Here is a 21476-nt window from a genome sequence, read left to right as displayed (position 1 = left end):
TATTAACCATAACCGTAATTTGAATTCTGTGCATCTGTAACATGGAGCACAATTGAAAAAGGATAAATGCTTTGGTGTGGAGAGGCTGTTTTTAATCTTCCAGCAAGATCCGGTAGGAATTATACATCCAGACCTTGATATATAAGTTATGTTGTGCTGAAGACACACCGGTCTCATCATCTAACCTCAGAGAGAGAGAAGATAAACTGAAATCTCACATTCACTCCAGTGTTTGCTTCAATATGCTCTCACAAAATAGCTGCTCATATTGGTTCAACCTTTTTTGCAACAGGACCATTAAACTTGAAATAACCCAATTTTTTTGTTTCCTTTTCTGTTGTTAAGTAATATATGCATTTAGAACTGCTGTGCAGGTATTCCCAGTTTGTAGAGGTGTGGTGCTACAACATCCCAGACCTACTAATTATCTGAAGCAGCATTAAGCAATTAAGGCTTAAAAAAAAAAATCTGTGCCTATGATTAATTAACCAGGCTTACAAATATTTTGCATATGGAAATACAGAGAAAACTGACTTTGCACTTATAATTAATATTTATTTTGAGCCTTTCTGTGGAGGAAAAATGTTATCAGATGGCTCCCCGTCATTTACCAAGCCAGAATGTGGTAATTGTACCATTGATTGCACAAACATACCAAGGCCTGTTTTTTTTTTCCTTTTATGATGTGGTGCTGTGTCAAAAGGAGCAACAGGGAAAGAGTGTGGCAAATCATTACAATGTTTATTTGTTTGTCGGGGACTCTTTGAGGTCAAGGCACGGGTTACCAAGCCATACTGTATTATCACAGCTTGAAGAAATCAAAAACAAACCCTCATTTTCCTGGCTCACCCTTCACCCTCGGGCGTGAAGATCATCCAAATGTATGGGAGTGTAAACAGCCAGGATGTCACAAACGTCTCTCTGTGGCCGCGGTGCGAAAAAACACTGAGCCATCTGGGACAAGGGGGGGAAAAAATCCACATTATGAACAGGCTTTGCTCTCTGCTATATAGGATTCCTCAGTGTCATTGAAGTGATAGATGGAGCATATGTGTCTTTCGTGCTGATGATGATCATCACAACTATGGAAAATACACACACACACACACACAGTCACACACCTCCCCCACAAACAACTGGGTCACATTGAGTGTTAAGTGTCTCATCACAAACATCCTACCATAACAGCAAGTTTCAACACATGATTCATCCATCCTGACAAGCAGCAGATTGGACAAGATGATGAGAAAGAGAGACGGAGCTTTGGTGGTTTAAGAATTACAAGGTTTGAGAATTACAGCGTACGCCACCACATCTAATAAACTGCAATTAACAACCTTTTTAATTGCCGCTTTTGTACCGATCCGGTGCTTCTATTCCTGTCCGGGCCCGGTTCCACAGTCCCAGAGCAATAAGATGCCTCACTCGGTCAGTGGTATGATTTGTTTGCTCAGAGGTACTATCTCCACGCTTTCATTACTCCGTTTTGCCCTTTTTGTCCTAGGTGCCCCTGCTCAGATTGAAACACCAAGATAGCCTCTAATGGGGCGTTGCTAACACTGATCTCCTGAGGAGCTCTGAGCCACAAGGGGAATATAACCAGTATGCACTCTCTAATGCTGCCGCCACGCAAGGACCGGGACATGCACTGAAATACCCCATCAAACGAATAAATTCAGTGTAGCGCTGCACTCTGTGTCAGTATGAGTTATGTGTGCTTGCACTTTTTACTACATTTAGGGCTATACTGTCAGATTTATTTAGATGCAGTAAGTAAAAGTCGGAGCACACAGATTCATGGATGTTTAGGTAGAATAAGCTTAAAGGAAAAGTTCAGTCGAAATACAATCTCTGTCATCTCTGTCTCCTGGCAACCTCAGTAAAACGGGACTGGTTGGGTATTTGTCTGGGAAACTAAATTGTCAAAAATTTACTCAAAATGCACATATTAATATCGGAGGGAAAGATACAGTTTGATGGTTCCCAATAAAATTCTTTGCCCTGAGGGCTGGGGATTATGTCGGGTATCTGTGTTGTTTTTGGAGCGAGCTCTTGGATTCTTCACGTGCAAATTTCGGACAGTTTGAGTTCCACAAAACAGCCTTGACCAGCCTCACGGTGCTGAGGGGGCTGAGAAACGGGGAAGATGACAGCAGACTGGAAACCTCGACAAATCACAGAGATGCAATCTGTATGGGCAGATTCCAGGGGCACAGGGGAAAACCTCTTTTGTGTGTTTACGGTGAACTGTTCCTTTAAACTCCAATGTCACCATCATTACAGTCAAGCGATAGTCAAGAGGCTGAGAGGCCTGAGCCACAGCACCCTGGCAATTTCTGTGACCACCGAAGGATCATGTGCAATCAGAAAAGAAATGAAAGAGTTAAGACAGAGAGAGACTGAAGGGGCTTTTGAGAGCGGCTTGAGTGGGCAGACACACAACTGCCAAAGACATCCGTGCACGCTCACATCACGACGGCCTCCACTCTGGGACATGCGAACACAGCGAAGCGGGACAGGATTAGCCAAGTGGCAGCGGCTGGTCCAGCTGAAGTAGATGTCAGATCTCGGGATTTGAGAGATGGGAAAGAAGGGGATGACAAGTGAAAGCAGCTCCAGACGGGATTCAAGCTCAGGATGTTCTTGCTGCATACAAGAACACCCCATGCCAATCCCTCCCCCCCCATCTCCCTAACTCCCAGCCAACTGAGCACCCAGGACAGGCCAAACCAAAACTGGAAATACTGCATAGCACACTTTCACAATCTCATAATGCACTGAATCAAACAGGAGGAGCCATGCTTCTCCAGAACAGGTATGCCCACGTGCTTTCACTTTGCATGGCTGAAAAGAACAGACAGGGGAGGGTGAAGAGGTGGAGGAAGAAAATACAGAAGGGGGAGTAAGTGGTGCAAAACACACAAAAAGATAAGATCAGAATTTTTTTGTCATGAGCCCTTATCTTCGAGAACAGCTCGAAAGCCTGTCACACAGTCTGTCGAAAAGCTGCCGGAACTGCTGTAAGTCTATTTTTTAAAACCAGATGACCTTGCAGTCTCTAATACTGACTTTCGATACACTTTTTAATCCTTCACTGAGGAAGTAGTGATTCTGTAGTGGCCTTCCTAAATTAGCCGTTATGATAGTTTTTAAAGGAATGGTTCACCCAAAATGGAGAATAGATGCTTATTTAACCAGATACTGTAGTTTCTGTGTGATTTGGTGAGGTCTCCAGTGAAAAACTCTTTAGACCTGGAGGGCTGTGGTACCTGTCCTTGTTTTTTGGAAAGAGCTGTTGCTGTTGAGGTTTTCACGTCACAAAACAATACCAATCCAGCTCCGTTGTATCAGGGTGAGGGGAGATAAGGACAGTTGTGGCAGACTGGAAACCTCGCCACACCACACAGAAACTATCTGGATGGATAGACTGCACTGGGGGTAAATGGGAAAATATCATATTCTGTATTTTGGGTGAACTGTTCCTTTAAGTTGTCACACTGAGCTGGTGGTTTGCTTTTTCATTATGTTGTCATTCACCCACAGATGGCAATCATGTCACTAGTTTTCATTTGTAAATTAGTCATTCAGAAATGATTCAGCGCCTTGGCAACAAGGACATTATGTCATTTGCTAGATGTGGCCCTGTTACTCTGACAAATATTTCCACACTCCGTCGTTAGCTCACACAGCCCTCAGCTCGAGCGCTCATCCATGCTCTCGTCTTGTTATATCCCAGCTGGACTGCAGCACCGCATCCAAACCCTGCGACGGCTCTGACTGCACATCAAATCCTGCATCACGCCCAGCATCCTGTGGGTCTCTCCACAACAAATCCTCTTTTAACATGCTCCAGCTCCAAACCTCCTCCTGCTGCCTCTGAGCCGCTGCTGGACTCCCCAACACTCCCCTCACAGACTGACGGGGTTCAACACCAGACCCCTTCATTACACACTCTACTGGAGTTTTCTCTTGTTAGTCAGTTGTTTATTGATTTAGTTTTGCTCTTAAAACACTTGATATTACTTGTAGAAAGTGGCAACAGTAAGAGACAGATCAAATGTAGTGCAACGTTACCGAAAGTGTCGACAATATTAAAACAAGCTGATGCAACAAGCAATCACCAGATAAATTTATTTTCAACTAAATTACATGTTTCATGCAAGTTTTGTCATTTCCCACAACAGGCAACAAAAACACCATCAAACTAGCACTGAATGGGGGACCATGAGGCGTTTTGGTCACAACTTCAGGACTTAAAGTAAAGAGGAATGTGGAGGTAGCTAAAGACACGTCATGTCACGACGATGTGAGCATAACACTTTAAAAAAAAAAAAAAATCTCATTTACATGATGAATATAATAATGCAGTATATATTGCCCCAGTTAGATCACTTTTTTGTGGCAGAAGCAATGTGACAACAAACACCATGTGCAGTTAACTTACAGTGAACAAACAACATACCAAGATAATAAAGTGAAAAATAATAATAATAAAAAAAATAATAAAAAAGGAAGTGCAACAAAAGATAACTGAAATCAAAACAACTGCAAAGTTTCATCTCAGTTCAACATTAAGTGCTTTTGTATTTATGTGGGTTTATGAATAGTCATATAACTAAAGCAGGGCTTAATTACATTTCTTTGAGTTCTTTGAGTTTTTTTTTAAATCATCCTGTTTAAACAGGCAATTTTGCCTGTTGGAATATAACAATGCAAATACTAAAAATAAAGAAATGGCTGAAGAGGGTAAGCAAGTTACTGTTCCAGGGGCAGCAAATGTATAAAGGTTCCTTTAAATGAAGTAATGTTAACTGTGCTGGAAAATGAAAAAATAAAAATAGAAAATTGAGTTAAGTTATAACCAAGTGAAATATTGCTTTTTAAAAAAGAATAAGTCATAAAATTCACAGTGTTAGTCAACAGTGTATCAACAGTGCAAAGTAGCCAAGTTCTTACGACAGAAGTTACTTATTGACAGTAAATGTAAGAGCATCCACAGGTGGCATTGATCTTTTCTCCATCAACTATATTTAGCCCTGCTGGGCTTCAGTGGTGTGGTACAGTTTAATTTGTGCCTCTATTGATTAGCCAACAAGCCAAGAACAAGCCAAAAGACAAGACTGGAAAAAAGCAAGCGCATCTCACAAACACAATCAGCTTTTAGTTTAAGTACTAAATTGAGAGAACAGTAAAGCAAATGGCAGACGATTAGTAACTTCTTTCTTCTTGTCCCAGAACGTTATTAGTGAAACAGAGATTAAATTAATTCCCCAAAGAAATCGTAACCTGGACGCCGCACAAACATTTCTGACTGTTTAAAAGGAAATATCCTGTTTAGAATCAAGAAATGTGCATCTTTTGTGTCGGAGTGTGTGGCACACTTTGGCAATGTTTGGCCACAATATGAAAGGCTTTTGGCCAGATAGGCCATGACATGGCTTAAGTCTAACCAGTGGATACAAGGCATTTGTGAATCAAAGTATAGAAAACATCAAAAAGAAAAAAAAAAGAAAAGAAAAAAGAAAAACTGAACAAACTCTACGGTAAACTCTGCAGGCTGTGGGATGACCTTGATATGGAAATAAGAGGTAGGCAAACTCTCCACTGCCTAGAGGGTACAATGACTAAAAAACAGGAATGAAACGGTCATCACACATGCCACACACGTACCTTGTTTAAAAAAACAAAAACAAAACAAAACAACACATTTACTCTTATATGGCATGCTAAAATTGGCCATCTAATTAAATAAAAATACTTCCTTTCCTTCTACAGCTGCATGCTATCACCCATATCTGAATTACTTCCTAACAGGATACTGTGCATAAAAATCTTTTTTGTAATAAACTAGTAGTGAACAAAACACAAGTCTCATGCATCATCATCTGCACAACCTTGAACAACAGTTTACACAGACAGATGTTTCATAGCGTATGTTAGGGCTGAACGATTTATCGTTTTCTGATCGAAATTGCGATTTCAGATAATGCGATCTTGAGATTGCAAAAGCTGCATTTTTTTGCAGCGCTCCTGACTGACCCCGGATCTGTTGTGTCAACTATTTTACACATACATGCCGTCTCCCCACCATCCCGCCGTCATGCCCTGTCAAGCTCACCAATCAGAAGCGGCATGCTACACGTGGACAGGTCTGATGCTAACGCTAGCGTCGTTTGCTAGTGTAACTCCCTATGAAAAGAGCAGCCGCAGACACCAGGAGATAACAACTGCATTAACACACTACACTGCCAAAGACATGGTGTCTGTCAACACGGTCACCAGAGACGGATTTCAAAACCTCCTCCGCACGCTGGACAGAAGATATGATTCCCTCCCGCACCTACTTCAGCCAGGCTGCCATCCCACAGCTGTACGCGGAGTGTGAGGAAAAAGTTGTAACAGAGCTGAAAAAAGTGGAGTGTTATCACTTATTTATTATTTATTATTACTTTATTAAATTTTTTCAACTATACACAATTAAGGATTTTTTGCACTACTTTTTCAAAATAAGACAGTCAAATATGGCTCTTTTAGTTCAGTTGTAATAACTGCTGTTAGTCAAGGACTTTAAAGAATGTACATGCACGTTTTTTGGCAATAAATACATGTTGGACGCAATTCTTACCTTTTTATTATTCATCCTTGCATTAGAGTAAATAGCATTTAATGTTTTGTAATATTTTTAAATTTGTTACTGTACATGGTGAATATTGCACTGAAGCTTGATTTGAAGAAATATCGCGAATAAAATCGAAATCGCAATATCTGCCAGAAAAATCGCAGTTAGATCTTTTCCTAAAATCGTTCAGCCCTAGTGTACGTCATACTGCAAAGCATGTTTTGGGCCTTTTGCTTTGAGTTATTCCCAGTTAGGTTGCAGGAGGATGTTCAAGAGCGCGAGTGGGATAGCTTTGTTTACACTGAAATGAAACCATCAAGAACTCAGTGTACTTTCTTCTTTCTATTTCTTTTTGGCCGTCTGCATGACATCACTGAGGGTGAAGGACACAAACGCTATCTGTTCAAGTTCGCTTTCCTTCCCACACTCCATCAGGCATGAAAACTGCTCCTTGTCCTGATTGTAAGCAAGGTCTGAGTAGCCGCTGGGTCCGCTGTGGATGATCCTGGGGGGGTCCCACCCTGACGAGTGCAGGGGGGAGCGGTTCAGATAAACTCCCAAGTCCTTTCTACTGCTCCTGTTGGTTGGGTGTGTGAAGAGCAGCCAGGTTTGCGTATCGGGGGACAGCAACGATGTGCCGCCTGCACCTTTGCCTTCAGCTTCATCGTTTGGTACAAATTCAGGAGCTGGGAAGCCAATTACACTACCCTGACAGCCACAACAACGCTGCTCAACAAGCTCCGGAGCCATGCGGGGTTTGTCAAAGTAAACGCCGCTATTTTCACTCAGAGCCTCCCACCTATACCGGCCGGTGTTACGAGCGTTGCAGTAGAGATGACTCCTGCCCTCGTGGTCTATGATCTCTGCCATTTCACACTCACATGACTTTCTCTGAAGCATCACGCCTATTTGCCACGTCTGGCCAAAGTCATCGCTGTAAACTGAGAGCGCACGCGGGTGCACCGTGAACGGAATGGGGAAGGAAAAGCATTTAAATGGGATGTAGTAAGCGTAAGCCGGGATGATCAATCTTCCGCTCTCCAGCTGAATGCCGTGGCCGGGCCCGACGGCGAATGTGGCCCACCTCTGGATGGTTTTGCCAATCACACTATCTGTCAAGTCCCTCACCTGACTCCATGTTTGACCGTCATCGCTGCTGGTCACGTAGCACAGTCGGGCCTTGTTGCGCCCTGTGATGATCTGACGATGCTCTGGGATGTTGCTGAGGACACAAATAAAAAACAGGAACAGGGTTTTGCTGTTCTTCTCATAGACGGGGCAGGGGTTCATCGTGCGGTGGTTCGGTAGAGACGCTGTTGCCAGCTCCTGAGAGGACGACCACTGCAAAAACAAAACAGAACAACAAGCAGTTCAATGGGCACAGATCATGGTGACACCAGTTTACAAAAATGTATAATAGGTGTAATTACTATTAACCTGTATGGATCCATCATCTTCAAGAGCTCCTCTTCTCATGACAAGAATTTTGGCATCACTGTCACACGGAGAGGACCTTTTCTCTGCAAAGGCCAGGAATGTGTGATTGTGCCTCAGATAAATCAGAGCAGGAATTCTGTATGTTATCCCAGTTGGGTCTTGCTTAAACAAAGTTGTTTTGGCCGGTTCCTCTCCATTCCCACTTTTCGACGGTGTATTCCCCATGGTGGATCAGAGTTCCTGCAAACAGCAAGATGTTCCACAGGCACACACACACACACACACACACACACACACACACACACACTTAGTATTCTTTTCCCACTGCCCCTGTCTCTTTGCAGCACAGAATTACAGGGGAAGTTCACAGAGAAAGAGCGACTGACACATCTGACTGCACTGACACAAACGACATCCAGAAGCCCATGCACGACAAGACACTTACCTTCACACCTTTGGTCGGCCTTTATCTCTGTGTGAATGGCATCTCACCAGCTAATTTCACACTAATCCGGGATCCCGTGATGTTCACGGCGCTGTTCCTGAGTTAATTTGTAGAAAAGAAAAAAAAAAAGGGACGATAAGGAAGCGACAATATACAGCCGTCCTTACTTCCGTCTTCGCCAAACAGCCCTCGCCAGACTAAACCAGCGGTGTTTTGACTGAGCCAAACGAAGCGGCTAACACTCACTCTCGTTCACTGTCTTTCTTCGAGCATTAATTTTACTTCAGTGTCAATGTAATAACAATATAGGCCTGTCTACTTTAAACGCAAGCTCATAACAGCGCAGCCTGCCGTACATGCGGAGTGTTTTGGTGCGCATGCGCACTGTTCGGTTACTTAGCTACTTGCTAGCTAAGACCGAACACAGGTCAAACGGATTACTGACAAGTGGTGACACAGTTTACGTCAAATATGAATCATCGCTTTATCAACTAAGATTTTCAATCGTTTCGTTGTTGTTGTCGTCGTCGTCGTTGTTGTTGTTATACCTTCGACAGCAGCGTGTAGTCTCGCTGCGTCTGCTCCAGCCTCGTTTCTACCGGCAGCACAGACGGTGTCCATCTTGACCTCCTACTATCTTTGACTGGCTCGCCGGTGTCGCTGCCTCGCTCAGTGGTCTTCAAATAAACAGCCAACGGGGCTCCGCAGCGCCACCAGCTGGACGGGATGAACAGCTCTCCCCTTACACGTTGCTAGGATACTGCATAGCAAGTTTTGCTCCAAATCAAGAGCCGCAGCAAATTGCGTGTTGCCAATTTGTGGGAGAAACAAGTTATTGGAAGTTGGACAAAATGGTTAAAAATGCAAAGAGGACTCTCTAAATTAGTTTTTGGACAGAGCCGGTCTGCCCAGCGTCTCCGGCCCCGGGCGATACTCCGCCGGAGAGGAGCAGGTGGGTAAACTTGATCGGATCTTAAATTATTATCAGGATTAGTTCAGGATCACGCTTCAATGTCATTATAACTATATAAAAGACTATGGGATTGCCATGAAGTTTAAATGAAACACTACAAGTTCCTATGGGAATATTATAACTTTAAAAATGTATTGCTGTAAGTCTGATGATCATTTTTCCAATAGTTCATGTCAAAGTGATATCAGATGCTGATGTGCAGTTGCAAGCTAATGGGTCTGGCCATTTAAATTATGATAAATTAAAAGGCGTGTGGACTAGTCCTGTTGACTTTGATGGTATATGATATATGTTGAAACTAATAATGCACCGGCTGTGTAACTAATGCCACAGTGAGACTGGATGCACCAAAAGAGCCAGCAAAACATTTTAACTTGAAACACGTGAATGCAGAGATCCAAAACTCAAAGTTTGCCCCGAGAGATGACTGACATGTGGCTGCAAAATTTAGACCATCTTTTGAGATAGACAATCAAGAGATGAGCAGCCAACCCAAGCAGACAGGACTTAGTTAGTGTTATTTACTGTGTAGGTTGTCTGTGAGGGAACGTGTTACAGTTTTGCAATATGATTTGACTTTATAATCAGAGAAGTCCTCCTCAGGCTGTCAGTAAACTAAAGTACCAATTTATCTCATGCATTTTAATAAAAAAAAAAAATATGCAAACCTATATTTCCCTCCTGAGATTGGGATAAAGATGAACATAAGTTGTTTTGTGAGCATCATGTCAGCATCTTTATCTCATCTGAATAATAATAATAAAAAAAAAAAAAAAACTGAATATACATTATATTCCAAACAAAATTTAGTAATCTGCATCGACAACAACCTTGATTGGTCTGAAAATAATCTACAAGAAATTTCACAGCAGACCCAAGTCGATCAGTGTGTGCGAGGCATTTTTCTGATTGCCCCAGTGTTTACATTTGTCATTTGGTTTGTTTGTGTTTACTGATTAACCATGCTTATTTTGTATGATTTCATTTCTTTTAAATTAGCGAAGGGAGGGCACATGAATCACAAATGTCACTGGATTTGCTCCAGAAAATCAGAGGCAGCACAGATTGAGCGACTGCACTGACTTCCCTGCGGGCGCAAACTGATCTGTGTCTATGCAAATGACCAGCGCATATTTCTGTAAACATCTCTGCACAGTATATGAGCCGGCACACATATTTCTGGGCACATTTCTGCATGTGTTACTTTCCATCTGTTAGTCTGGTATAATGTGAAAAGCTAATGATATGTATCTACACATCAGACCGCTGACAGTGTGAATATCCTGTGATGCACATTTGCTCCCTCTGTTCTGCACCAGACTGTGTGTTGCTAAAACTGTGAACTGGAAACAGCAACAAACCTTATTTTATTTTATTTTATTTTATTTTTTAATTTTATTATTTAATTTATTTTATTTTATTTTTCTTTATTTAATTAATGTAATTTAAGTTTAATTTAATTTAATTTAATTTAATTTAATTTAATTTTTATTTTTATTTTACTTTATTACATTTTTAGGCCCCAATCTGTGGCTCGTTGTGCGCGGAAAGGCGGTGGACCTGAACCAGAGACCGAATTTGCCCACAAGAAAAAAAGAAAATCGTAAGCTTGATTCCAGATCAAATGAATCTGAAAACAAAGCGAAGACAGATGGCGGCGTATCAGTTACTCCCCGTGGCAATACACTCGACGGTCCCTTGCTGGTAAGAGAATGAATTCTACATGTGGGGAAAAAATCATTATTTGACATAAGATCGCATATGGACACATCTGACCTTTCTGCATTTTTTGTTTCACTTTTCAGATGCGGTTACATTGTGTTGATGAGCCGTCTGAGCTGTGTGTTGTTAACATCAGCGAGCAGAGGCTGGATTCTGTAAGAGTGACTGACTTTTTAGGGTTTATTCACCATTAAAATGATTTAAGTAGTGTGTGTGCGAGGACTAGAGGCATCTCTGCTGTGAAATAATACACAATAAATGCAGTAAAAGCTTTTCCTCTGAACTGTGTGCAGGTCGAGCCGGACGACCTCAAGGAGTTTGACAGCGTGGCTTACATCAATGCATTTGTTAACTCCTTGTCTTTAGGTGATGTCACATTATAAATATTCACCCCGAGTGAAATAACCCGTCTTTTGTACTCAAGCAGTTTACTGACATGAATTCAAAACGAGACCATTCTCCGTCTGCAGGGTCTTTCAGCAGTTTTTGCTCTTTGATAGAGCTCGATCTCTCTCTGAACGGCATTCGCAACATGGCTTTTGATGCTGCTGACTTTCCTCACCTCGAGGTAAGATGACTGTGCACCGCCGGCTCTGACATCTCAATTATACATTCATTCTCACTCCTACAAAGTGGAACCAGCCTCTACTAAACTTTAAAAGCAGACTGTCAATGTCATAGCTTGCCAGCGGGAGTTTTTATGACACACAGCTAAAAAAAAAAAAAAAATGGCCCAGACACACAAATGAAGCTGACAATGAAGATACTGAAATCCAAACATTTCGTGCTAGAGCAATCAAATTTCATGGATGTATTTGTAAAAGTGTCAGATGACATTATCATCATTATCATCATTATTAGTAGGAGAAGTGGTGCTTTTGCTGTTGTGACTGTAAGTGCGCTGTATTTCATTCCTCGCAGGTTTTGGATCTGTCCTACAACCATCTCTCTGCTGATGACGTTGCCTCCCTCGGTCGACTTCCACGGCTGAAAGTGCTTGATCTGTCTGCGAATGAGCTTCAGCAGCTTCCTTCTAACCTGGGCTCCTCAAACTCAGACCTCACACAGCTGTTAGTGCCCTGTGCTCTATTAGGCAACAGTGAGGGATGATTAGTAACAGAGTTTGGGCTGCAGGATTTTTTTTTCAAACTTCAATCAGAATTTGTATTTATGTTGTGACTCAGACTGATTAATAGCGAGGTTGTCTGAGTGCTGGATAATTTGCCCAGTGCCCTGTGGATGATGGATGGTGAGTAGAATCAACAGGGACTGATCTTCTCCTCCTCGCAAAGTGGGGGAAACGTGCACACGCGCATCGTTTTTTGACTCCATTGAGCACCAAATTAGCTGTAGTTTTTGCAGGTCTAGTTGCACAGGCCACTCCAGCCAAACACTGGAACTGTTTATTTATGGCTATGCAGGTTTTATTGTATTGGTGACCTGTTTTGTGGTTGTTTTTTTTTTCTCCCACAGGCCAACTAAAAAAGAAGACGCACCATTCAGAGCTCTTGAAGTCCTCATGCTCGATGGAAACAATCTGGCCTCCGGGGTCTTCAGCAGTCTTGCCAACCTGAGAAGGTCATAATTCATTCTGAAGTTTGATATGGAGAGTAGTATTGTAAAGATTAAAAAAATAAATAAATAAGAAGAAATGCAGCATCTATATTATTTCAACTAGAAACATTCCAGAAACCTTACAACATTGTATTCAATTCATTTTTTTTAATTTAAACTTGTAGTCGTGGGTCTCAGTGTTTTTGGTGCCAAGGCAGACTTCAGTAGAGCTCAACGTTACAAAGCACAGCACGGCCGCTGACTGTCCAAATCAAATTATTGATGGCTTGGAAATGTCTCATGTAGTGTATAGTTTCATCATATCGCAAGACACGCAAACATTTCAATCCGCTGCACTGTAACCACACCAGTTATGTTTAATGTTACAGTCACTCCTCATATATTCATTTGCCTACAAGAAAGCCAGAGAGTCATTCTTCTTATGCTGTCGTGTGGATATTTATTTTCCAGCTCAAATAATCAACTGAGCAGCATTCAGCCAAGGCAGTAATATCTGCCTCATTTAAAAGCTCCCGCTGTGCATAATACAGCCCATCAGTGCAGGTTATTTCCCCTACTATTGGACATTTCTATAAACAGTCACCTGTTGCTATAAAGCCCCTCTTATATCCCAGGTCTGTCAAATGTTTTTTTATTTATTCCTCTGTCACGCTTCCTTCCAGGAAACTTACGAAAAACTGCACAGGCAAAACTCTTATTCACGACAAGACATAAATTATACCAAAAACTTAGAGCAGTGGTTAAGATTTCCAGTGACATGAGTAAAAACATTCATTTTGAAACTGGTTCTATGTGATAAAAAAAAAAAGGAATGTATATGATATAAAATATTCAGATACAAAGCGGGTCCCTGAGGGCCACAGCAGCTGTTGCTAAAAATGGAAGTGGTGCTGCTTTGATTTCAGAGCACCAGCAAGAGATTACAACATGTTGATTCACCTCTTGAGCCGCAGCGTCCTCGTCCTGCCCCGCACTCATCCCTCCTCGAATTCCTCTCAGAACACAGGGACATTCTTAGTATTTTTCCATTATTGGACCATAGTACTCGACCTCTAAGAACATCATTGCTAAATTGTGAAGGTGGAAGTTACTCATTTTTAAGACTTCTCACATGTAGGTTGGGCTAATGAATTAAAGAGTTGATCATTCATATCTTTCTTGCAACTATTGGATTATCAAATTTCAGGACTCTTGAGTGTCTATGTATGCAAAAATATAACACTGTTAGAAGGGATTTTTACTTATAAATATTAATGTTTTTACCAGCCCCTGAAAATCCAGTGTCAGACAGGCTCTGCTTTTTTAATTGATTCATTAATTAAATCAAATTAAATTCATTTATTTATTTATTTTTGGAACAATCCAATATCAGACAGGCTCTGCTAACATGGTTGGGTCCTCTAAAAGCACAGCTCAAGATTTACTCGCTACATCTGTATTATTTCAGCTTATTTCAATTCATAATTTACAAAAGCAATTTCAAAAGACCATGCCATGCAAAATTCTCTCCGATACTTGACCTGTGGACCGCTGCGTAAGCCGATGTGTATTGATATGACTTTGATATGGATTTTACTACCACTAATAAATTTAAATAAATAAATAAACAAATAATTAGTAACCAAAATAATGTGTGCCACCTTTCAGAACACAGCTGCTTGAAGGTATCATGTTTTTATATGCAAAGTTCTCTAATCTCTAAACACCAAACAATGAAGTTTGGTGTTTAAGGAGAGAAAATCTGACAGTTCAAACTCTTTTCAGCCTGTGTCAGCCAACAGCCTCTGGTCTACAACTGAGAACGCTAAATAACTGTGTTTTTCTTATGGTCAAAGACAGGCTACGGTATTTGAACCTGCAGGGGAATCGCATCTCAGAAATACCAGATTTGGTGTGGAGGGACAGAATGAAACGCCTGCAGACCCCCAACACGCGCCAAAACAAAGGACAGGGACTCGGTGAGCAGTGCACTCTGAGGCTCATAATCCAGTATACTGGGATAGAAGTTTATGCCTGTATTTATATTTATAGGTATTTACTGCGGAGATATTCTGTGGTAACTGATTACTTACTGACTCACCGCTGAATGGATGTTATCAGTCGTCATCCCCCCACAGTGTTTGGGTTAGTGGGTCTCTACTGCAGCTTCTAGCAGGTCAGTCTGTCTGTCTTTCTTGCCCCTTTTCCACCAAAAACACCCCGGTGCTAGTTTGGTGCTCGTGCTAGAGCCAGTGCTTAACTGGTTCCAACAAAGAACCGGTTTGCTTTTCCATCGGCCAAGAGCCAAGCGGAGCCAAGTCAGACCCACGTCATTACGTCAGCGTAAAACGTGATCACGTGGGTGTGCAAGACACTCGCTCGGAATCACAATAACCAACATGGACGACAAATGGACGACCAATTGTAGCGATGCAAATACTGCTCGTGTCTTCACAAGCCAACATTGCGATCCAGACATGAAAAACGCAATTATTGCCGGCTACCTGTCGTATTCGAGGTCGGAACGAATGACGACTACGTTTATAGCGTTCGCTGTTCCCGTTTTGGTCTGTAAGCCCGCCCACCAATGGCGTGGTGGGGCGCGTCATCGGTTCTTTCTCTGGCCCCTGTTTAGCCCCTGCTCGAAGTTTGTGCTTGCCTGGAACCAATTTGGAACCAGTTTGGCCCGTGCTTGGGAAGTGGAAAACCAAAGAACCAGTGCTAAGTCAGGCACTGGCTCCGAAACAGCCCTGGAACCTCTTTGGTGGAAAAGGGTAGTCTGTGAGCCAGTCAGATGGGACCCTGGAGCCAGACGTACCGTGTCACAGTACAGCGAGATGGTTGGAGTGATGGCTGGGTCAATCGCATTGACCTTCACTCCCTCAAACCGAGATCACGTACCAAATCAAGCAAAGGAAGTATTTGCTTTCGGGTAGCAGAAGTTAGCAACCTACCATTTTCTGCCATTTCCTAAACTTAACCGTGATGACAAACCCTAACCCTAACCGTAACCATGCTCTTTTCCTAACCTTAACCAAGTAGCTAATGAAAGCTAAGCTAACGGCAGTGGCTAAAACATTTGATTGGTTCAGAGTAACAGAGGATAGGAATAGATGATAACATCCCTCTGAGTTACTACAAGGTGCACTACAGACCTAATAACCCGGTGCTTCTGAAAACGTATACCCCTAGTGGCATTTTGGAGTACTGCATCAGGTACACAAGATTTTTTTTTAAAAAAAATTGCATAATTCCTAAAATAATTAGCCTATTCTATAAAACGTCAAATAACAAATGTAAATGTAAGTTTGACCAGGAAGCCAAGACAACAATCAAGGAAATTTGTGGATTTGTGGTTGAAATGTAGCAGCGATACAGCTGAAAACAACAAGAAAGTGGTGAAAAGGAGGCACAAACAGAGTCAACAAAATATTTACTGTATCAGATTGTCATTTCAGACACTGATGGCGCTGTTTTGGACCTCTTTATATATATTTTCAAAGGGGTACATTCCCGAAAAAAGTTTGAGAGTTTGAGATCCAATTCCCCCTCAGGGATCAATAAAGTATTATATTTCTGATTCTGATTCTGATTCTGACTCTGAGTACCACTGTATGAACCCATACCAGTGGGAGTGATTATAACTCATGACGTCCATTCAGCAGTGTGAAAACAGTCAGGTGACTAACTTACTGATAGACATGCCTGTCTGAACTCCCTCCACCTGTCAGCAAAAGGAATCTGATTTACTCCTTTTCATGTCTTAAATCCAGACAACATGGAGTCGAATCCTACTAATGAGAATTTCAAGGGAACATCAGAGGTGACTGTATTTTAAGTTTTACCAGTGTGTAGCTAGCTGTGTATTTTACGATTGTGATCACACGGTGTATATTTTCAAACTCAGTCTGTTGAACACTTGTGCTGTCAGCTCGTAGGATACGTCAGTCACATGCTTGACGGATCTGGTTTGCCACTGCCGGAGCTTCAGTTCCTCAATTTAGCAGCAAATAAGGTATAATAATAATGTTGTGTAAATAGATCTCCCACTATCCTTTTTGAAAATTGCACTCATGTGCCTTGTTACTGTTTTCATCATCAGATTGCAGAGGAGGAAGCACTGCTGGCTGTGGGGCTTTTCCCGAAGCTCAGTGAAATTGTCATTCACTCCAACCCACTGACCACGCTGAGATGTGGTAAGTGTCCTTTATTTTCTTATGAGCAAAAACTGGAAGATTTTATACAGTAATTTAATTTTTTTTCATGCTGGAATACATGTTATCTCAACACAGGAGGCCTTCCTTTACTGATGCTGTGCCTTCAGGAAAGACTGGGTATAACAGTAAAGCATAAGAAGACACAAGACGATTTAAAGCCCTCACTGAGAGTGTGCAATGACCCAACATGGAAGGTTTGGACATGCTTATCAAACACCTCATTTACTTAAAAATATGACATTGCTGTTATCATGAAAAATCCTTGTATCTCTAGGATGTCAACTTTTCAGAAACTAAGATTTGATGATCATGCGTTTCTCAGTTCCCTAACCCTAACTCAAAGGGGATTTGAAGGGGTTTCAGTAGGACGAGGCTCATAGACTTTAAAGGAGCAAATAATTGACCAGTTTTTAAAGGAAAAAGTCACCCAAAATACAAAAACGATATTTTCCCTCATATCCCTACTGCACTTTATCCGTCCAGATAGTTTCTGTATGATTTGGTGGTTTCCAGGTTTCCAGGTTTCCAGTCTGCCCCAGTACGAGGAGGCTTGATGGATATTCATTTGTGGAGCTCAAATTGTTAAAAAAAGCACATGTGAAAATCTCAACAGCAACAGCTCTTTCCAAAAACAATGACATTGATACCCAATATAATCCACAGCCTGTTTCCACAGCCCATTGTACTGGGAACAGTATCCCACCAAAGAGCACTGATAAACTGCATCTCTCGTCCTCTGACTTTGCACTGGATATTTCACCAAAACCAAAGTTGCAAGATTTTCATCTAACAATAAATCAGTGTAAGTGTCTACTGGTAAAGTCTGTTATGGCTGGAAGAGGGAAATGATTAAACGCTTTGTTGTTGCTGCAGGTGAAAGAAAGGATCCCAAAGATGCCAAGGAACACGCCATTAATGGAAGCACGTCCAAGATCTCTCCTCAGTTCTCTAGGGGAGAAACAAGATGCATCAAATCATTTTTCACAAACTAAGATTGAGGAGGGTGTGAGGACTGTTATGAGACGATCCAAGGCCAAGAACAGTGAAACCTGTCAAAATGCAGAGCTGTTCTTTTTGACTCAGGTATGTACAAGACACCTGGGATTGTAGTCACTAAATTTATCAGAATAACTCCCAGCTGTGCTAAAAATATGGCTGTGGCTAAAGATGTTCCCAGGTCAAACTGGGACTAGAAACAAGTAGAAAGTTGTAAAGGGTTAAATTTAATGTTCATACAACCGGTACGTTTACATGCCCACAAGAAATCAGATTATTGTGAAACAGGTTATGGCAGAAAGTAGGATAATGTGTGTATATGTGTTACCTTACTCTGATTACTCACAATCCCCGTGTACATGCACTCCCCAATAGTCTGGTTTCCCCCTTTCAGATGTAATGTTGACATAAAAGTAATAATGATTCTTCAATGAGAGGTTTTACTCTCCCAGGCATTGTAAAGTGTGTATTTATTGTGCTTAGTGTATTATTTATTGTGCTTATAATGCCAGTTTCCTTATTCATCTCTCCCCAGGCACATGTGCACACCTAAAAAGCCGTTCAGAAATTGCCATGAGGGCATACATGGCACAATGATGAGGTTTCTCCAGGAGAAATCCAGCTGCCTTATGCTGATTTCTCAAAATCCTGCACCCGAATTGTTGAAATTGGCTTTCTTGTTTACATGGCATTTGATAAATCAGATAATTACCTGTGCGAGGCGAATAATCCGATTATTGAGTTGCATGCAAACACAGTAAATGTGAGATGGGTGATCAGACTGTTTCTACTGGTTTTCACTGATAATCAAATTGTCAGTATAAATATTCATTATTTAAACAAATGCTGTTGGGGGGTCAGGGAGGGACTTCCACTCTTAAACTTTGATACAAATTTAATTCTAATTTAGCTGATATTCATGTTTTATTTTCAACTGAAAGATTACATGCTTCTTTATGTCTTAAGAAAGATACACCACCAGTCAGATAATCTTATAATGTATACTGGTCAAGTTGAACACCAGACAACAGCGACAACATGTGTCTTCTAGAAATTATTTGGAGGCTATGATGGAATGAGTCACAATATTTCTACATTTCCTGTACTTTTCAATTAAGTTTTCCCTCCAGTGAAAGCTACGTATTTCATGGCAAGGTGTGTTATTGCTAGGCAACAGACGAACAGACGACAGACAAAAATTATGAGCCCGGCCTGCCCTCTGATGAGAAAGAAAAAGCCAAGAACCTGGAGAGGACCGAGGATGATGCCATTCCTGAGCAATTCGAAGGCTACAGAATGTTGATGGATGCAGAACCAAATCCTGATGTGGTGGTACCCATAGGTGAGGAATACACCACAGGCCTGCAGTGATATATTTCTACCGATTTTCTTGAAGACCTAACAATATATTATGTTGGAGATATTTATGGATATTTTTCCCAACAGGAATTCAAACAGCTACTCGAATGTTGGAGCACACAATGAGGAATCTCATAGTTTTCAGAGAGCCATACAGAGAAAGACACAGAAAGGTTTGCTGTTTTTTTTGTTTTGTTTTGTTTTTTTTTTTTAAATTACTCAGATTCACACTGTTATGGTCAAATTATATTTAATCTGGAAAATATGTTTGTAAGAATCCTCTCTGAACATTTTGCCATTTTATGTCATGATTTAAGAGAAAAATCTAACAACATTTTCCACAGATTAAGAAGCTTCCAAATGCAAAATACAAAAGGGTTGAAGAAATGCTCAAGGAAATCAAAGAGAGTAAAACATTAAAAGGAATCGCCTTAAGTATGCGCATCGTTTTCGATACAGTGAATTTTAACGTACTTCAACTTACTTTACTTCTCTTACGTTTTACTTCCTACCTCTTTTCAGGCAGTGTCTTGCATGGCACAAGTGTTAACAAGCAAGAATATAGAGAAGCTCTGTCGCTACTGAAGGATTTAAAGGAAAAGTTCAAGATGGTCCACAAAACAATGACGGAGGAAGCAGCCCGCCTTGAGTCTGAGAGGAACCCCAACCAGAAGTAGAAACAGCTGAGCCTCCACCTGAGCAGCTGCTCTCATCCATTTATTGAAGTCTGATAGTTACTCAGCTAAACTGTGTTTTCCTCCTCGCAGTCTTGAATCACTTTGGTGTTGTAGGGGTGAATTCTTGACTAGACCCGAATACACACTGAGTAGAAAACCAACCATATGTCCAAAATAAAACACACATTTGTGAATGAATCTTGCACAGTGAGGCTTTGTGTATGTGTGTGTGTGTGTGTGTGTGTTGATCGGATTGCTTCAGATATGTAAACTAGATTGATATTTGACACATTATAGTGAATGAAACTGTTGAGTTACAGTTAATTGAAAATTAAGTTACAGATTGGTCAGTGTTTTATGTCATCACATCCATGAAGTGGCTTAAAGTGACTTAAAATCTGTATACTAACATCATATTGTTTGGGATTAATGTGTATCTGAACTATGCAAAGTGGTGCGCTGGCACTACCAAATTGGTCTCTTCAGGCCAGGCGGCCATGGGCAGCAACTCCCAAGAGTGAGCTGCAACAATTTATTCAGCTCACGAAAGCTCTTCTTTATTGATTAAAAACCAAGAATTAAAAGCAGGAGGTTGGCCTGATGTGTTCTGGCATTTTGTCCATTGATGCATCAGCCCATTCCTTCAGCAACATGGACGGTTTTCACAATGTAGGAACAGCAAATCTAGCCCCTTCAGTTTTGGCTGTCTCTCTAAAATATTATTCTCTATAAACAAATGAAAAGTTAAATCTAATGAGACTCAAGCAGATTAACAGGTCTGCAGCAGCCTGATATCGCTGCTGGGTTTGTGGTGCTGGTGCTGAACAGCTGCAGCGCTACATGACTGGATTCATAGAGTTCACCTGACAGGGGCTCAGCTGGGCGAGGGGCAAAGTGAACTGTCCTCATATTTTATTTCTCGGTCCTTACATATTCCAGTTATATTTTTCAATTAAAATTAGACTGGGTGGTCGGTATGGTGACTTAGGAGGTTATCAGTTTCAGCCGTTGAGAGAGCGAGCATCTACCCTGCTGATGTGCCCTTGAGCAAGACACTGACTCCCTGCTGTGACCAGCTGCTGCGATGCTGTCTGAGCACAGGCTTGAAATAATTTCACAGCGCAAGTTGACTCACTGGAGGAGTTGTAGCTTTATTAAACGAAGTGTTTTAGCACTCAGTCTTCCTCAGCGCTATTTACAGAATGAATCAAAAGCACATCTCATATAATACTCATGCATTCATACACTCATATACGCTGCATACAGTACAGGCCAAAAGTTTGGACACACCTTCTCATTCAATGCGTTTTCTTTATTTTCATGACTATTTACATTGTAGATTCTAACTGAAGGAATCAAAACTATGAATGAACACGTGGAGTTATGTACTTAACAAAAAAAGGTGAAATAACTGAAAACATGTTTTATATTCTAGTTTCTTCAAAATAGCCACCCTTTGCTCTGATTACTGCTTTGC

At 41.4% G+C, this 21476-nt stretch overlaps 2 protein-coding genes across 3 annotated transcripts; one reads left to right on the top strand and one right to left on the bottom strand.

Moving 5' to 3' along the window:
• Window positions 1-4105: 4105 nt before the first annotated feature.
• neu3.1 (sialidase 3 (membrane sialidase), tandem duplicate 1) lies at window positions 4106-9121 on the bottom strand. 2 transcript variants are annotated; one of them, XR_003929398.1, is made up of 5 exons: window positions 9050-9121; window positions 8502-8598; window positions 8057-8296; window positions 6274-7960; window positions 4106-6163 (listed from the first exon to the last, which is right to left on the bottom strand). XR_003929398.1 is itself a non-coding variant. In XM_030069395.1 (4 exons), the coding sequence occupies exons 3-4, from the start codon at window positions 8279-8281 to the stop codon at window positions 6962-6964; spliced, it is 1224 nt and encodes a 407-aa protein (XP_029925255.1). In that variant the 5' UTR covers window positions 8282-8296; window positions 8502-8598; window positions 9050-9121; the 3' UTR covers window positions 4106-6961. The 2 variants fall into 2 exon arrangements, 1 of the variants encoding a protein (XP_029925255.1); XM_030069395.1 differs by having other exon boundaries at window positions 4106-7960.
• xrra1 (X-ray radiation resistance associated 1) lies at window positions 8664-20197 on the top strand. Its single transcript, XM_030069394.1, has 17 exons — window positions 8664-9453; window positions 10994-11178; window positions 11280-11351; window positions 11490-11562; window positions 11667-11764; window positions 12118-12266; window positions 12670-12774; window positions 14611-14729; window positions 16524-16573; window positions 16682-16765; window positions 16853-16946; window positions 17043-17161; window positions 17841-18050; window positions 19134-19305; window positions 19410-19495; window positions 19667-19757; window positions 19845-20197. The coding sequence occupies exons 1-17, from the start codon at window positions 9363-9365 to the stop codon at window positions 19997-19999; spliced, it is 1953 nt and encodes a 650-aa protein (XP_029925254.1). The 5' UTR covers window positions 8664-9362; the 3' UTR covers window positions 20000-20197.
• The last annotated feature ends 1279 nt before the right edge of the window (window positions 20198-21476 follow it).

This window comes from Myripristis murdjan, chromosome 14, assembly GCF_902150065.1.
Source record: "Myripristis murdjan chromosome 14, fMyrMur1.1, whole genome shotgun sequence".
Classification (NCBI taxonomy): Eukaryota; Metazoa; Chordata; class Actinopteri; order Holocentriformes; family Holocentridae; genus Myripristis; species Myripristis murdjan.
Note: the sequence above shows the minus strand (reverse complement) of the source record. Positions and strands in the feature narration are given on the sequence as shown.

Excerpts from the sequence above, each read along its gene's own strand:
- neu3.1 (XM_030069395.1), bottom strand. The coding sequence starts at position 8,281 with ATGGGGAATACACCGTCGAAAAGTGGGAATGGAGAGGAACCGGCCAAA. Across the intron at positions 7,961-8,056 it reads AAGATGATGGATCCATACAG|TGGTCGTCCTCTCAGGAGCT; the intron begins GTTAATAGTAAT and ends TTGTTTTTGCAG.
- xrra1 (XM_030069394.1), top strand. The coding sequence starts at position 9,363 with ATGCAAAGAGGACTCTCTAAATTAGTTTTTGGACAGAGCCGGTCTGCC. Across the intron at positions 12,267-12,669 it reads AACTCAGACCTCACACAGCT|GCCAACTAAAAAAGAAGACG; the intron begins GTTAGTGCCCTG and ends TTTCTCCCACAG. Across the intron at positions 16,947-17,042 it reads ACTGACCACGCTGAGATGTG|GAGGCCTTCCTTTACTGATG; the intron begins GTAAGTGTCCTT and ends ATCTCAACACAG.